Below are 15272 nucleotides of genomic sequence, written 5' to 3' on the forward strand. Positions count from 1 at the left end.
TAAGATTATAATATTGAAAATACATGATATTGGAAAAACTTATAATCAATCAATTGATTCTTAAAAAAAATGACGAATGGAAGGGTATTCATCAAAATTCACGGGTGCTTTATTAGTCAAAGCTCTTCCGGTACCGTGTCTTTTCTATGTCATATTGTAATTTACTTTCTAGCTGTTTAAATTTGATACTCTGGGTTATCGACAAAGCTCTCTCAGAATGATACGTTAATTCATATAAGCTCTTTGTAACGAGACCATATCTACTCCTCACATAGGATGCCTTATACGCACATCCTACCATGCATTGAGAATATCTCCCGTACTTATAAGTTATTTTTCACGGGAAATGTTTTCAATGCATGGTGGATGTGAATGTGAGGCGCCCAAGTGTGAGGAGCAGATCCAATTCCCCTTGTAACAGTATCAGTCGTGGATTCGTTTTTTGGATAAACTATTAACATGTCATATAGGACAGTAGGAAGAGTACCAAAAAACTTTGGCACTTAGCCAACAGTCTATACTGTTAATAACATTTCCGGGAATGCCACGTTACCATGAGAGGGTTAAAATAATAATTGCCCCTATTTCCTTTTGAGCAAACAGAAAGACATGTGGATGAACGCATCCAGCACATAAATGCTCCCAACAGCAAAGTTATCCTGAAAGAGTGTTGAACTGTTGACAGCGCCCTAATTAACTACCTAATGTGGATAGCCAAAGTTTTTGTCGTCATAGCTATCTAACCATGGAATTTCATCAAAATTCACTGGGTGGCTTCGATTGGCTGAACTCTAAAATGTGAGAAGTGGTCCCATGATTTTGATGAATTTTCATTGGCTAGTTTATGTATTAGAATGCGTTTAGCGTAGGAGATCTAGGGCTGGGTTAATTAATTTGTATGAGAAAACATTCTTGCAGACAACCAAAATATAAACCCAACAGACAGCAATTCATGAGCTTTGTTTACAGTAAATAGATTTGATTTAATTTAATTTAATTTAATTTTTTAGCAATTAATCTTTGAAACTTCTTATTGGGTTGGCTTAAATTTTCACCTGTGATGCATTACTCAACCTTCATTATGAGAAATATCTCTTTTTGGACTTTGGAAAGTTATGATCAAAGCAACAACCTTTTGATTTTCGAATATATATACACACACATTTGACACTTTGGTTTGACAATTCAAGTAGTTTAGTAAAGTATCAAGTAATCAAGAAACAACATATCCAGAAAATGAGTGTGGCAGATTAAGATGAAACTAAAATGAAATCATTTTAGAAACTTAGGAATAATTCTAATAGGTGATAAAATGAAAGAAAGTAGATTAAGATGATTTGATCATGTGCGTAAAAGACCATTAATAGCACTCATAAAGAAGTGATTTGCAACAAATTGAACTGACAGAAGGGCAAGGGGTAAATCAACAAAGGCATGGGTAGAAGTTGTAAAAAATGACTCTAAGTGCTAATAACTTAACAATAGATATGGCATTGAATAGAATGAACTAGCCGAACAAGATTCATGTAGCTAGCTAGTCCTATATAGTTGGAATGAGACTTAGATGATGATGATATATTCCTTATATTTTTCTTTTTCAAATGACAACATTGTTAATTGGCTTTATTAATTTGGGTAAACTTTTGCTTTAGAGCTTTGGGCTGTGAAAAAGAAAATTGAATGAAAAAAAGTGTTTTGTTAGTAAGAGCTGCTTTCAAAAGCATAATTATCTGAAGCCAAAACACTTTTAAACCTTAAAACACTAGGGCTTTAAATGCACATATTCTGAAGCTTATCCAAATGTATCCTTCGCTTGTTTTTGGATAAGCTTTAGGATCTATGTTTTAAAGCACCAAAGCACAAAACCTCAACTTTAGGTTTTGTGTTTTGGAGCTTAAAAGAGTTTTTAATTTAGTGATGTTTGGCATCGATGCTGATTTTTCCTTATCAATTTTTCAAAAACTAGTGAATTTTGTCATTTGGCATTAGTAAGCTGATTTTTGAGAAATCAACATATTATTTTTGCGTTGAAGTTATCATTCAATGCCACGTTGGATGCCATGTCATCCTCAAAAAATAGGAATTAACTGGAAAATAGGGACTCAATGAAAATGGTACGTGATCCTTAAAAACGGATCGATTTTTGGCTGATTTTCCAAAAATCACCAAAATCAACCAACCAAACAGAGATTTCAACACCAATTTCTCTAGCATTAACGTAGCTCCGACATGACAGTGATTTTCAGGAAATTAACATCAATGCCAAACATCCCTTTTATGTTTAGATTACACTATATATATATAAAACACTTGCCAAAAGCTTAACACACACTTTTTGTCACATTTTTGTTTACCACAACCCAAAGTTCAAAAGGTAGAAGCCTATCCAAACATATCCTTAGTTTCAACATTTCATAACTTCTTACATTACAATTTCAGTAATCATTACTTTTAAACTGTTTTAAAAGAACATAAAATTTTCCTATTTTAGTAAACCCAAATATAAATATAAATTTGGATTTGCTGCAGCATTTGCTATACATGGCTATTTGATGCTACAAAGGTATTAATTAGATACAAATCAAACACCACTCTATAACAAACAAACAAGGGATATACATATATGAGGGTAATTATATAATTAATTTTATCCCACCAACATTCTACATATACATATATGAGGGTAACTATATAAATAAAACTATTTTATTGGCTCCTCTTAAATCATCCTTACTATTCCAATCTATGTCTTTTTTTTATGGTGTGTTGTTAATTCATTCAGCCTAGGGATGGCAATTTCATGGGAATTTTTGGGTATCTTACCTTAATAGGATCCGTTTATCAAAAGCCTATAGGGTTTGGGATTTTAGATTAAAATCCTATAGGGTTTGGAACGGGTTTAGGTTTTGACTTTAGGTATCCGATACTCGATACCTGGGATGTATAAATATGAACCTATTATATTATATATCATGCACAAATTTATAAATTTTAAGTACTAGGATAATTATTCTATTATTAATATTTTATTTGTATAAATTTTTTGGGACTGAAATCATCATTTGATGTAAATATTGTTTATTTCTTTTAGTTATAAAATGCTAATTTTAAATATTATTTATTTTAATTTTTATTTGAAATTATTAATCATATACATGTATTGATTGTTTTGATGAACACAAAAATTAATAAAATCTATTTTATTTTATCAAATAAAACAAAAGATGAGATGGTTTAATAGCTTAAAATAGTATTAAGAGATTTAACGCTATCATTAATTGATCCAGGGGTTTAACGGGTGGAAATGAATTTAATGAGTTTGAGACAGATTTGGAATTAGGGATATAGGCGGGTTTGGGAATGACAGGGTAATTTGCACGGGTACCCTATTGCCATTCCACTTCAGCCAGTGGAATGGGCAAATGGGGAGCTACTGTTTTATTACTAAAATGCCCTGCACCAGTTCCCGTGTGTGGACAAATAGGGCGTGTCACGTCATGATGTTTGTTGCAGCAAATCTGAGCTTGTTTTCATTTAGTGTCGTTTTGCATTGCTTGAGAGACACAAGTACACAATATAAATAAAGGCAGGTGAATGATTATAGAGATTCGATGAATCGTTTACGAAAATAATTGATCTTTCTCTCTTTTTGTATTTTCATGTACATCAGGGGTACGCATTTTGCTTGTCCCCATGCTAAAACAAAGGAGCTATGGATATTGCCAAGATTACACTAGTAAATAAGCTCATCTCCCTCTGTCTCTCTCTCTTTCCCATTGATGGGTTGGTATCTACCACAGAGTAAATATTAACTACCGCCTGCATTCCTTGTCACCATATCAAGTTTGGTGCCATTGAGGAATCAAAACCCAACCATATATTCTCTTACATATAAGAACAGCTGTGGTTGGATGTGCATATGGCGGTAATGTGGGTAGCTAACTCATTCAAGCAGGATATATAACTAGGTACTGTTTGAACCCCCTTCATGTCTCCCTCCCCTTGAAAATTAACTTCTCTCAAGCTGCTGCTGCTTCTTCTTCTTTTTTTTTTTCTTTTTCTTCTTCTTTCTCTTTCTCTTCTAAACAGAGAATATGAACACCCGCATAGAGAATCAAGTTCTTATAAGGGAATTCAATGAAGATAGGGATACTGAAGTGGTGGAGAGGCTTGAGAGGAACTGTGATTTTGGATCTAGAGAAGGGATCTCCATATTCACTAATATGATGGGTGATCCGTTGTGTAGGATAAGGCTCTACCCAACTCATGTTATGATGGTAGGAGGCGGGTGATTCCCTTTCCATATATCTATCATCTCTTCCTAATAAAGTCTTAGCATCTACAGTAGTAGTAGTAGTTTTTTTTTTTTTTTTTTTTTTCTCCCATCCAATTGAAATTCATTCTCTCTCAGGCTTTGTCTCCCTCTTCACCTTTACTACTTTTCTATAAACAGATCTTCTTGTCCTCTAGACTAGGGAACATACACAGATGTTTAGATATTATTATACTATTGATTAACATGTTTGGAAGTGGGATAACAGGTAGCTGAGCTTGTTGCCAACGGGAAGCTTGTCGGAGTCGTTCGAGGATGCATGAAGCATGTAGGGACTGGCTTTGGGGAAAAACATGTCAAGATGGGTTACATCCTGGGCCTTCGTGTATCTCGTAAGCACAGGTTAGTTCCATTAATTAATTCCCCCTCTCCCCCTTTCTATTTCCATAAACAAATTCACTTTTTTTTTTTTTTTTGGTGGATGTGTTGAGTCTTGAGTGGCTCTCAGCTAGCTAGGGCTCAGTCTTGGAATAATTAAAGGGATATATCAGAAACAATACTAGCTACATGATAAAAAACATTAGTATATATCGTTGATTTGATGGGCAGAAGATATATATGAACCAAATTTAAGAGGGGCTAAATTGGAATCAAGAGGAGTCTCATTGGTTGTTATTGATGATGATGATGATTTTCTTCTTCATTTTCTCCTTTACCACCACCACCTCCTCCTCCTCCCCCTCTCTTCCCCATTCATTTAAGTTATCTCCATGGAACTGTAATCATCATATTCAGCAACTTGGTATAAAAAAAGAGAGCACCGATCAACTAATGGGTGGGGTATTGATATTATTTTCTAAGTCATATGTCTTAGAAAATAATATTGTTCTTGTTCTTGTTTACTCTAATGCAGGCGCATGGGAATAGGGTTGAAGCTGGTGAAGTCGATTGAGGGTTGGGCTATAACAAATGGAGCACAGTACATCTGGGTGGCCACAGAGGAGGACAACGTTGCAGCGACGAACCTCTTTGTTCTGAAATGCAATTACGTGAAACTAAGCTCGCTTGTCATACTGGTTCAACCAATAAGCTCTCATGTTAAGGATTCCCCTGGGGATGTCACAATAGAGAAGTTGAGCATAGATCAGGCAATCTCCTTGTACAAAGACCGTCTGGGAAGCAAAGGTTTCTACCCAGTAGACATGGATGCAATCCTGAAAGAAAAGCGGAGCCTCGGCACATGGGTGTCGTTCTTCAACGAGGAGGACTGGGTTGGTTTACGTAGCAAAGAAAGCAGTGAGGACTTCACCAGTAGAACTCCGAGCTCCTGGGCCATTCTCAGCATTTGGAACACTTCTGAGGCTTACAAGCTTCAAATAAGGAGGCCATATCCATTCAGGTGTCTCCACGCCACTCTCAGCCAAGCGAGAGCCAAAGTTTTCCCTTGCCTTCGGATATCATTCTGTGATCTGCTCCACAAACCTTTTGGCTTTCTCTTCCTTTACGGGCTTCATGGTGAGGGGGAGAGACTCGGGGAGCTTATGAAATCTCTGTGGTGCTTTGCTTCTAATATGGCTGGAAGTATGAAGGATTGCAAAGTGATTATTACAGAGCTGGGGAACTGTGATACTCTCGTTGGCCATGTCCCCAGAGGGGCCTCTATGTCGTCCATTAACGATGTTTGGTACCTAAAGAGAGTGAATGATCCCAGCGAAGAAGACGACCAGTGGATGACAACACAACCTTCTGGGCATTTGTTCGTTGATCCAAGAGACTTCTAGCTAGTGTTGGATCGATGATATGAGCCAGCTGCTACCCTAGCTAATTAAAGCTTGGTATTATTATGTATTAACATTGTTTCAGAGGATGAGTTTAGCTCGTATGCTTCAGTTCAGTCACCTTATCCTGGCTACTGTAAACCCATGTTTCTAGCTAATAAATTCATCAGGTGATGAGAGAGATTGGGATTATCTTACTGCTAGCTTTTCCAATTTTTTTTTTTCTTCTGTTTTGAATCTTAACGTGTCCATAGAAGCTTACACCTCCACCAGGCCAACTTCTTTTTCTTTTTTCTTTTTTGCTTTGCTCTGAACGCAATAAGAGTTGCGATCGAATCCATGTTCCTTGCTCGCTCAGGGAAGCAACTTTCTGAAAACTCCCCTTGGAAAACCACTCAACCAGAAGCTAGCTAGCTTACATTGCCGGAAAAGCTTGTTGGGTTGTCTCTTTCAGTTCAGTATATCTTTGAAATCTTTCGACTACGTACCGGGTTCTTCACATTATATTGGTCTGGACTCTGGAATGAGGGCTTTCCCAGTTCCCCCAGACACTATCTTCCTGTGTTTGCAGAATCGTGGTAGATCCACCATTATCATCCCTCGGTAGTTGAGCTAATGAAAAGTTAGTGGAGAAGAAGAGAATTGCCTTAGACCAAATAAACATAAAGTTGAGAGGGGAAAATAAGGCCATGTTTCTTTCATTGCTCACTGCTTCATTCTTTTAATTCTTGTTCATTCTAGTGACAAAAATCCTTTCGGAATTCTTGTCCGGCCTCATTCTTTAGGAATGAAAAATCAGTCCATAGCATAAATTTTAAGATAGCCTGCAACATGAAAAATAATATTACCCCTATCTTGCTTATTTTCATTCTTTACAGAAATTCTATGCCAGTAGTGGCTTAGGTCTACAAAACTGCTACCATATTAACTGATTGCTGTGGAGAGTTACACAGACATTGACAATTGGCTATCCACCCGTAAATATTTTATACCAAGGGTTTTTTGAGAATTAGGCCAGTGGTTTATGCTTGCTGATACAAAGTTTTTTGAAAAATGAAAATGAGCAACATAGGGCACTTGTCTGTCTGAAAAGAATTCACTTCTTAGGAAAAGTGTTTGGTTTATAACAATATTTTCTCATTTTGCCCATTTTTACTCATTCTTGTTCGTTTTACAATTTCATCTTGGGTGAGAATGAGAAAGAATGAGAAAACCAAACAGGAGAGCAAACTTGCATTCCAAATTTCCAATTGCTTGTAGCAATTGAAGTAGCATTGTAAATAATTAAAGTGTAAAGATGCAGACTTAAGTGAGCCCAACCTGAGCCCAGACCGACCCCGTCTGAAATTTTATGCGACTTGGGCTTAGATTTTTGATTCTCAGGCTGGGTTCAAGCCCAAAATTTCAGGTTTTTCTTTTTCAAGCTAGGCCTAGGCTAGTCCTTAGGTAGCCTAAACCCTGCCCGACTTTGTTCCAATCAGATTATACAACATACATACATACATACATACATGCAAACACACACATGCATACATATTTGCACATATGTATACATACATATATAATCTTAGATTGGGTTCATTGACCAACCCGACCTTGGCCTGGGCCCAAGTCCAAGCCCAACCCAGTAGTGTGTTGAAATACACTATGGACTAGGCTCAGATTGAGAAGATCAGGCTTCATCTCGGGCTCAGTCCAGGTTCAGGCCTTAGGCTCAAATCTTAGGGTTGGGCTTAAGTTGACCATAAACCCCAACCCTTGAGTTGACTATAAACCCAACCCAGTCCACCCATCTTGCACCCCTAAAAAGGTGTTATCATTTGAATTGCATAAAGAAAAATTCGATTAAAAATCCATTTCCTGACCCAAGGATGGCCAAAGAAAATGGGTGTTTCACCAACTCTGGTACGTATGTGACAAATATGCTATTCACATGTTAGTGAATGCTTAAGTTGCAATAATATATATATATATATATATATATATATATAGGCACATTCTCTCGATTACGGAAGGAAGTCCACATTAATAGGCACACCATAGTAAGCTCATTCAGTAGGCGAGGAAGGTTTGACTGAACAGGATGGCAGTTCAGCACAGATAGAGCTGACATCGTTTATAGTGGAGCCCATGAATTTATTACTGATATGAAACCTCATCATTGGTTCCATAGTATGTTGAACAGCCATCATGTTTCATGTTTCAGCTAATCCAAATTCTCAGCAGGCACCCAATATATCTTTTGATAAATGTATTAGAAATCAAATGTAGGCGGAGGTATTTTATGGGAAAGTGGCACATAAATTTGTTTAAATTAGCATACTCATCTTGAGTGCCTACCTGATCCAAAATTCTCCAAAAACAAGTGTTTTTAATTCATGATTGAACTGGTTGATCTGACCGTTGTCCCATCACCTGGTCATAATTTTGATTTGGGTTAGTCCAAACCTATCATTATTAAAAAATTTATTGACTTGGTTATCAATCTGTTGACATGAGCGGATATAACTGGTTGAAACATGAGTCAGTATCTAACAGGCACAACATTGTAATTTGTAAGCATGTTAAATGAACAGTTAATAATATTATGACAATTGTATAAAAAAAGGGGATAACCTTGGGGTATTTTAAGGGACTAGTAATTAAGTAAATGCGTTGTATGTGAGAAAATTTTCTTCATATTAATTAATTAAATTTTAGATATATCATAGTTAAAATAGAAATTGAAAATTAACAAAAGTAACAATATGATTAAAAATAAACTTAAAGATTTTTTATTTAATCATGACATCATGTGTTTCTTAGAAAATTTGGATCATTGACCCACCATCTAGATAAAACAAATAGCATTGCTTTTGGATTAGTTTTAAGTTAGGGAAAATTATAGTCAAAGTCGGTTGTACATTTAAAATTAGGCTACAAGTTGGTCCATAAACCAACATAACTCTAACAACCGGATCTATATTTCAAATTATAAAAACCCCCGTCATGTCATCGGAGGCATATGTGGCTATTGCCAACATGAGACTCTTAATCCATGTTAGATACAATAAAAAACTTATACTAAAATTGCCCTTTAATGTTGGGTGATTGGAAAATTAAAAAATTGGTTTTTAGTTTCTCTCTCTCTCTCTTAATCTCCCTCACACCATCTCATTCACGATCACCTTTATCTGCTCAACGATTATGTGATTTGCAAATAAATAAAAATGGTTTTTGGTTTTTGTATTTACGTTCTCTATATCAATTTCTCTCATTCTCATTCTCATTCTCTCTCTCTCTCTCTCTCTACCTATCGTTCTTCCTCAATCTCTCCCATTTTCTTTCTTGGTCAATCTTTCATTCTCCTTTAATTTCTATCGTTCTTCTTCAGTTTCTCTCCCGCCCCCTCTCTTGTTTATTTTATTTTCTTATACACTTATACCAATTAATCAAGTCGTATAAAAGAACATGAGACCAACTTGGTATATGGTTCAAAAACTATTACACCAATTTGATAAAAAATCACAAGAAACTCTTAACTATAAATTTATAACAACTGGAGAACAATAGAGATTGAGGGAGAAGGAGATATTGATCGAGAGGGAAAGTGAAGAAAAAGAATGAGAAAGATTGAGGGAGAACAATAGAGATTGAAGGAGAAGGAGATATTGATCGAGAGGGAAAGTGAAGAAAAAGAATGAGAAAGATTGAGGGAGAACAAGAGAGAGAGAGAGAGAGAGAGGTTTTGATTTGGCCACAAACCGAAACTGAGAGAGTGGGAGAGACAAAAGAAGTAGGAAATCAAGAGATGACTGTGAGAGTGAGAGAAAAGAGAGGGAGATTGAGAGACAAAGGGAGTGGGATAGAAATTGAAAACCTATTTTTGGTGTAGGTTATTTGCTATGTCCAACATGGATTAAAAGCCCTATGTTGGGAACAACCACATATGCCTTTGATAACATGGTGGGGGTTTTATAATTTGAAATGTAGAGCCAGTTGTCAAAGTTTTGTTGGTTTTTGGATTAACTTGCAGCCTAATTTTAAATGTACAATCAACTTTGTCTATAATTTTTCCTTTAAATTATATATTTCATTTACATTATATAAAATATTTTTTACTTTTCGCACTTAATTTTTGTTTGTCTATGGTATCATTTGACTCAAACCATTAACCCGCCATCTAAAAATAAAAATTGTTTGATTTCTAGGTTGACATTAAATTTTGTATTACATTTCCATCATTGATAAAATTATTTCTTATGTATAAAACTTATTTTTGTTTAATATAATGAATGCACAATATTATAGATGTGCCCAATATTTTATTTTTTATAAATATATAACATTAGATATGTGTCAATTGGGTCCATTTAGGGGTGTCAATTGGGTCCACCCCTGTATTTAGGGGTGTCAACTGGGTCCATTACAAATGGAACTGGTCCAATCCAGTCCAATGAATATTTTGGACCATTTTGGACCGGTTCAGCGACTGTGCAATCTGTTCAAATTCCTGTTAATTTAGATTAGTTTCAACTCAAACCTGGTATATGCAATTATCTCCCTATCAGTAACAACTATTTTATAAGTTCACTTGCACTTGAATCCTACTTTTGCTGATACTTGCACTCAAGTGTACACCACATGAATCTTACTTTGGCCCATAAGATTTATATTATTCTGTTAACATATTCTACAAAAAGTCTGCAGGTGTCTTGTGTGAATTGACATTTGATGGAATTTAGGCAGATATGAATACATGTGACCAACGTTTAGAAGCTAAAAATTTTACTTCAGTTAGAAAGTTAAGAAAATTAGATCAATTAAAAAGATTTACTTTCCTGAAGATATCAAAGAAATTTTAGAGAAATAATTAAAAGACGCACTGAAGAGGGATAAGAAGTTGGTCCCATATGGTCGGACAATGCTTTGTTGAATTACTGAATTGATTTCAAAAGGAAGCTTTCCTCTCAAAATGAAAGACCAAATAAATAATCAAGTAGAATAGAAGGAACAGTCATCCCCTTGTGCAGATACTCAAAAGAACAGAGGAAATGGATTCAATGGTAAACAAATCATAAAATTTATTTGGAACATTTAGTTCAACTCTTAAAAGATAGTATAGATTCCAAACTTTTAGTTTTGTTCTTTAAGTCATGGATGCACTAACAGGTATTTTGTTCTATTTTTATTGTTAACATGCATTTTATTCTCCTTACAGGAATAAACATAATTCATAGTGTAAGCATGCCAAAAGAAATCAAAACCAAGTTACAAAGTATGGAGAAACCTACCCATGTAAGTGCTATCTGTGCTGATTCTTTGATAACATCACCAAGTTTCCCAGTGAGATGCAAATCCCCTTTTCCTTCCATAGTTGTGACCTCAACAAACTGAACCTCCCCACCAAAGGAGGTCCAAACAAGCCCAACTGATACTCCAGGAGTTGCAACTCATTCTGCAGTCTCTCATCAATCCTTCGAGGCTGCAGCATAGTACGACCATAATATATGATCAGCTATACCAAAAGTACAGTGAAAAAGCTAAATCTGAAAAATGAATAAATGAGGAAACCTGGGTATTCAAGCAGAACTCAGAATCATGGCATATGTGCCCCATTTCAAGAGAGATAATATTGATTGAACACTTAAGAGCGGCTGAACAAAAACGGAAAGGATGTTCTCCAATGATGAATTGGTCAATCTGGGTTTTGATTTATATAGGCATCGCCGGCTGGTGTTGTCCAGTGGAGAATAGAGAGAAAATTTAGGTGAATTGAATACAGAGAGAGATTTACTTGTGAATCAAATGCTGTCGATGTGCGACTGAGAGAGAAATCGCGCGCGCGCGAGAGAGAGATTTACCAATGTGCACTAAGAGAGAGAGTGTGCATGAAAGAGAGAAAGAGAGAAACAACTGAGAGTGAGAGAGTCGACTGGGAGAGGCAATGGACGGAGAGTGCGGAAGAAGACGAAACGTGAAGTAGAAGATTTGCAGGAAGGAAAAGTGGAAAACCTACCCGGCCCGCGCTTTTTTTAGCGGAATATCAACATTTCTAGCAGCAGTCACCGAATAGCCAGTTCAAGAATTGCCTCTAGAAATGTATATTTTTTGTATGGAATTGGATGGGATGGGATGAGAAAGTGTGAAGTTTTCACTTTTCATTGTATGGAATTGTTTGTTTCATGGAAAAATCATTAAAGCTGAACTAAATTTCTTGCACCCCTCCGTGTTTCTTCCTCTTTAACTTGTAGAAACATCAATTTGTAGGAATGATGAAAAACTTGGGTTGGATAAATTTTAACACAACCTGACATGGTCTTTTTAAATTTTTTAGTAGGTTGGATCTAGCTAGCTGGGATTCAAGCAAGGTGAAAGATTGAGCTTAGCTCTAGTTAGGCTTCAAGCGTGTTGTGGTGAGAGCCCAGCTGAGCTCAAGTTGGGCTTCAAACAAGGTGAAATCTCAGCTGATCTTGAGCTAAGCCCCTTGTTATATGCACCTGTCTAAGTTTACATGTAATTAGCAAACCGAGAAAGGTGGAAAGCCTCTTAACCTAGGAACTAAACTTAGGAAAGGTGTTATATGCACCTGTCCAAATTCAAAGATCTCCAAGTAATAAGAATTGGATGGACAATTACAAGCATTAATCACACAAAACAAAGAACATGATTGGGTATTGTTACTATCAACTTAGAAGTTTGAGGCCCAACATCTTCAAAAGTACATCCCAAAACCTGCTAAGAAAGAGTACATAATCTTTTTTAAGAGAAAGAGATAAAGCCTAAGCCTGAATGAGAAATTTTGATTCAAGAAATCAATGCATAGTCCACGAGTTTGTCGAAGGTTTCTCATAGATTTCTAATACAAGTTTGCAGCCTCCATTGCTCTATAATGCCAAGTGTTCCTGTAACATAAGAAACATAGCAAATATATAAAGAAGTGATTAGGAAGGGTGAACAAGAATTCAAAAGAAAAAAAGGATGTGTCTCAAATGCTTGATATCAAAGAGAAACCCAATATACATTAGCCTAACAGAAAAACAGAATAAAGAGGGCTGCTTATTCAAGAAAGTATTCCCTACCTTTTCAGGAACTTGTGGCTACACAAAGGGGGTAGTCCATTCCCTAAACCCATGACACCCCCGCAAACTTTGGTGAAAACAGAAGAAACAGAGAAGTGATCGTTCGGAGGTGTTTTATCTACAATGACACTAGGGCTTTAGCAAGCTACCCAATACCAAGCATTGCTAAATCAATTTACTTGCACAAGTTAAAATTGATGGTTTTAAACAAGGAGGGAAAAAAAGATAAAATCCTGAAGTTAGAATTGACCTTTCAAGTTGATAATTCATTATAAGTACCTTATAAAAGTAATATAAGTAAGAGATATTGGATCCAAGAATCTGACAGAAATGAAAAGAAAAAATTCATGATATATAGCACCAATTATTTTTTACCTCTCTCTGTAGAGCTTCATCAAGCTCTTGTTGGTCCGCCGATGGTGAGCAATCTGAACCTCCTCAGCCAAATTGGCCAAGTTAAGCATGTGGGAGAATGATTTGGCAACAACAAGAGAGTCCCCTGAATCCAGAGACTTGTTAAGACATTTCCAAGCTCTTCTAGCTTTTTAAAGTCATGCTTAGCAACAAGCTCATAAACCTCTTGAACCTGTAAAATATAAAATGCAACTACCGTCAAACTAAATGATTTTCTGCATGTAAAAGCACATGATAAAGCAGGAAAGTTTTAAATCAAGAATCCATGATTTATTAGTCAGACAATCCTGTTCATATAACAGTTGGAAGATAAAATCAAGCATTTATGCATCACTTATTTCCATTTTAAAGTGAATTCCTAGGGGCTTCCCTTTCCTAGTTTTTTTCTTCCATGAAGCTAAGATCAACATACATGCAATGCCACAAGTAATCATTTGCCGCATGAAAAACAAAAACAAAAATAAATGCAGGAAATCTAAGACTAAAACATAAAACTGCAAACCGACAATAATATATCACAAGACGAATTGGGTTTTCATCGTATGCTTTTCGCCATAGATTTTGCAAATCAGATATTCATTAAAACCAAACAATTAGCCAATTTTAATCCTAAGAAAAAAAGCAAAAATTTCAAATCTGCAATTCATACACATGGATATCCGTACGTTGCTCTATTTCAATGATTTGGTATCATTGGTTTTAACATAGGACTTCTAGCAAATAAAAAAAAAATTCTTTGAAACAAATAAAAAAAGCATTTATTAAAAAATTATAAGTTTTATTTTCAGTATTTCAATAGGAACTGATTTACATTCCTTAGAATTAGTAGAGAATAGTATGGGAAATCGATACTGCGCAATGCGCGCATATGTGTGCAACATAATGAGGCACTTTAAAAGTGCACTTTGCTAGCACTTCACGATGGGTAGTTTTGGTTTTGGTAAAGGTTTCTTTGGAGATTCTTCAATTTTGCTAGTTGCAGATTCTCGCCCAATACTCTGTTGTATCCTGAAAACGAATTTACATGTAACCTAACAGCAAACTCAGTAAAACTGAGTGGGGACAAATAACGTTCTAAGTGCCTCAGAGCTTCTTCTCCAAAGTTATAATAACCTCATCTTCTCCGGCATATTGATCTCTCTCTGTCTATCTCTCAAAAAATAAATAAATAAAATAAGAGACCACTAAAATCAGAAAAATTGGGAATACTACAAAATAAAATACTCTCTTATGCTCCGCTTATTGCCTACACACAAGGAGAACGGAGCTTTTCCATGCCGAAAGTAATGAAGAAGATGAAAGGGGGTCAGTCGTTGGAGAGGCTGGCGCAACAGTGGCAAAGACATTCTTATACATCATATAAAAATATACAAGATAGAGAAAAAGGCTCGCCCACGCAAGAAGATTGTCTTTGCTCGAGATCAGCAAAGAAATCGTCGGAGATATGACCAAGAAGAAGAGACTCGAGTTCGAGTTCAGGCCTCACGAAGCCCAATAACTTTTCTTAAACGCGTCTCAGTTTTTTCATCTCAAACAATTATATCCCAACAATGAAACAGAGCCAAGTTGAATAGAGTATATCAAACGGAGCCTATAGTTGAATTGGGTGCTTATTATTCGTGTTTTGAGACCAATTAAGAGTAGAGTTGCTAATCCGTTCAGAAAGTTAATAGTTTAAATTTAAATTGCGATGCTTATTCGTTTCTCGTAAACTGTTTTATCTGCCATATGTTACTATGACCTTGT

The 15272-nt window shown here is 35.9% G+C and overlaps 1 protein-coding gene across 3 annotated transcripts; it reads left to right on the plus strand.

Moving 5' to 3' along the window:
* The first annotated feature begins 3900 nt into the window (after positions 1–3900).
* Positions 3901–6243, plus strand: LOC148867735 (putative N-acetyltransferase HLS1-like). Of its 3 annotated transcripts, none has more exons than XM_088979759.1 (3): positions 3901–3968; positions 4542–4675; positions 5187–6243. In XM_088979759.1, exons 2-3 carry the CDS (start codon positions 4593–4595, stop codon positions 6052–6054), a joined length of 951 nt encoding a protein of 316 aa, XP_088835885.1. In that variant the 5' UTR covers positions 3901–3968; positions 4542–4592; the 3' UTR covers positions 6055–6243. The 3 variants fall into 3 exon arrangements, with proteins under 3 accessions (XP_088835885.1, XP_088835883.1, XP_088835886.1); XM_088979757.1 differs by lacking the exon at positions 3901–3968 and adding an exon at positions 3980–4277; XM_088979760.1 differs by lacking the exon at positions 3901–3968 and adding an exon at positions 4163–4288.
* Positions 6244–15272: the final 9029 nt, after the last annotated feature.

Source organism: Nelumbo lutea, chromosome 3 (assembly GCF_056320005.1).
Source record: "Nelumbo lutea isolate HS-2025 chromosome 3, American lotus-T2T, whole genome shotgun sequence".
In the NCBI taxonomy this organism is placed as follows: domain Eukaryota; kingdom Viridiplantae; phylum Streptophyta; class Magnoliopsida; order Proteales; family Nelumbonaceae; genus Nelumbo; species Nelumbo lutea.

Coding starts and splice junctions, on each gene's coding strand:
- LOC148867735 (XM_088979757.1), top strand. CDS start 4,095: ATGAACACCCGCATAGAGAATCAAGTTCTTATAAGGGAATTCAATGAA. Junction 4,278..4,541: donor ACCCAACTCATGTTATGATG/GTAGGAGGCGGG, acceptor GTGGGATAACAG/GTAGCTGAGCTTGTTGCCAA. Junction 4,676..5,186: donor CGTGTATCTCGTAAGCACAG/GTTAGTTCCATT, acceptor ACTCTAATGCAG/GCGCATGGGAATAGGGTTGA.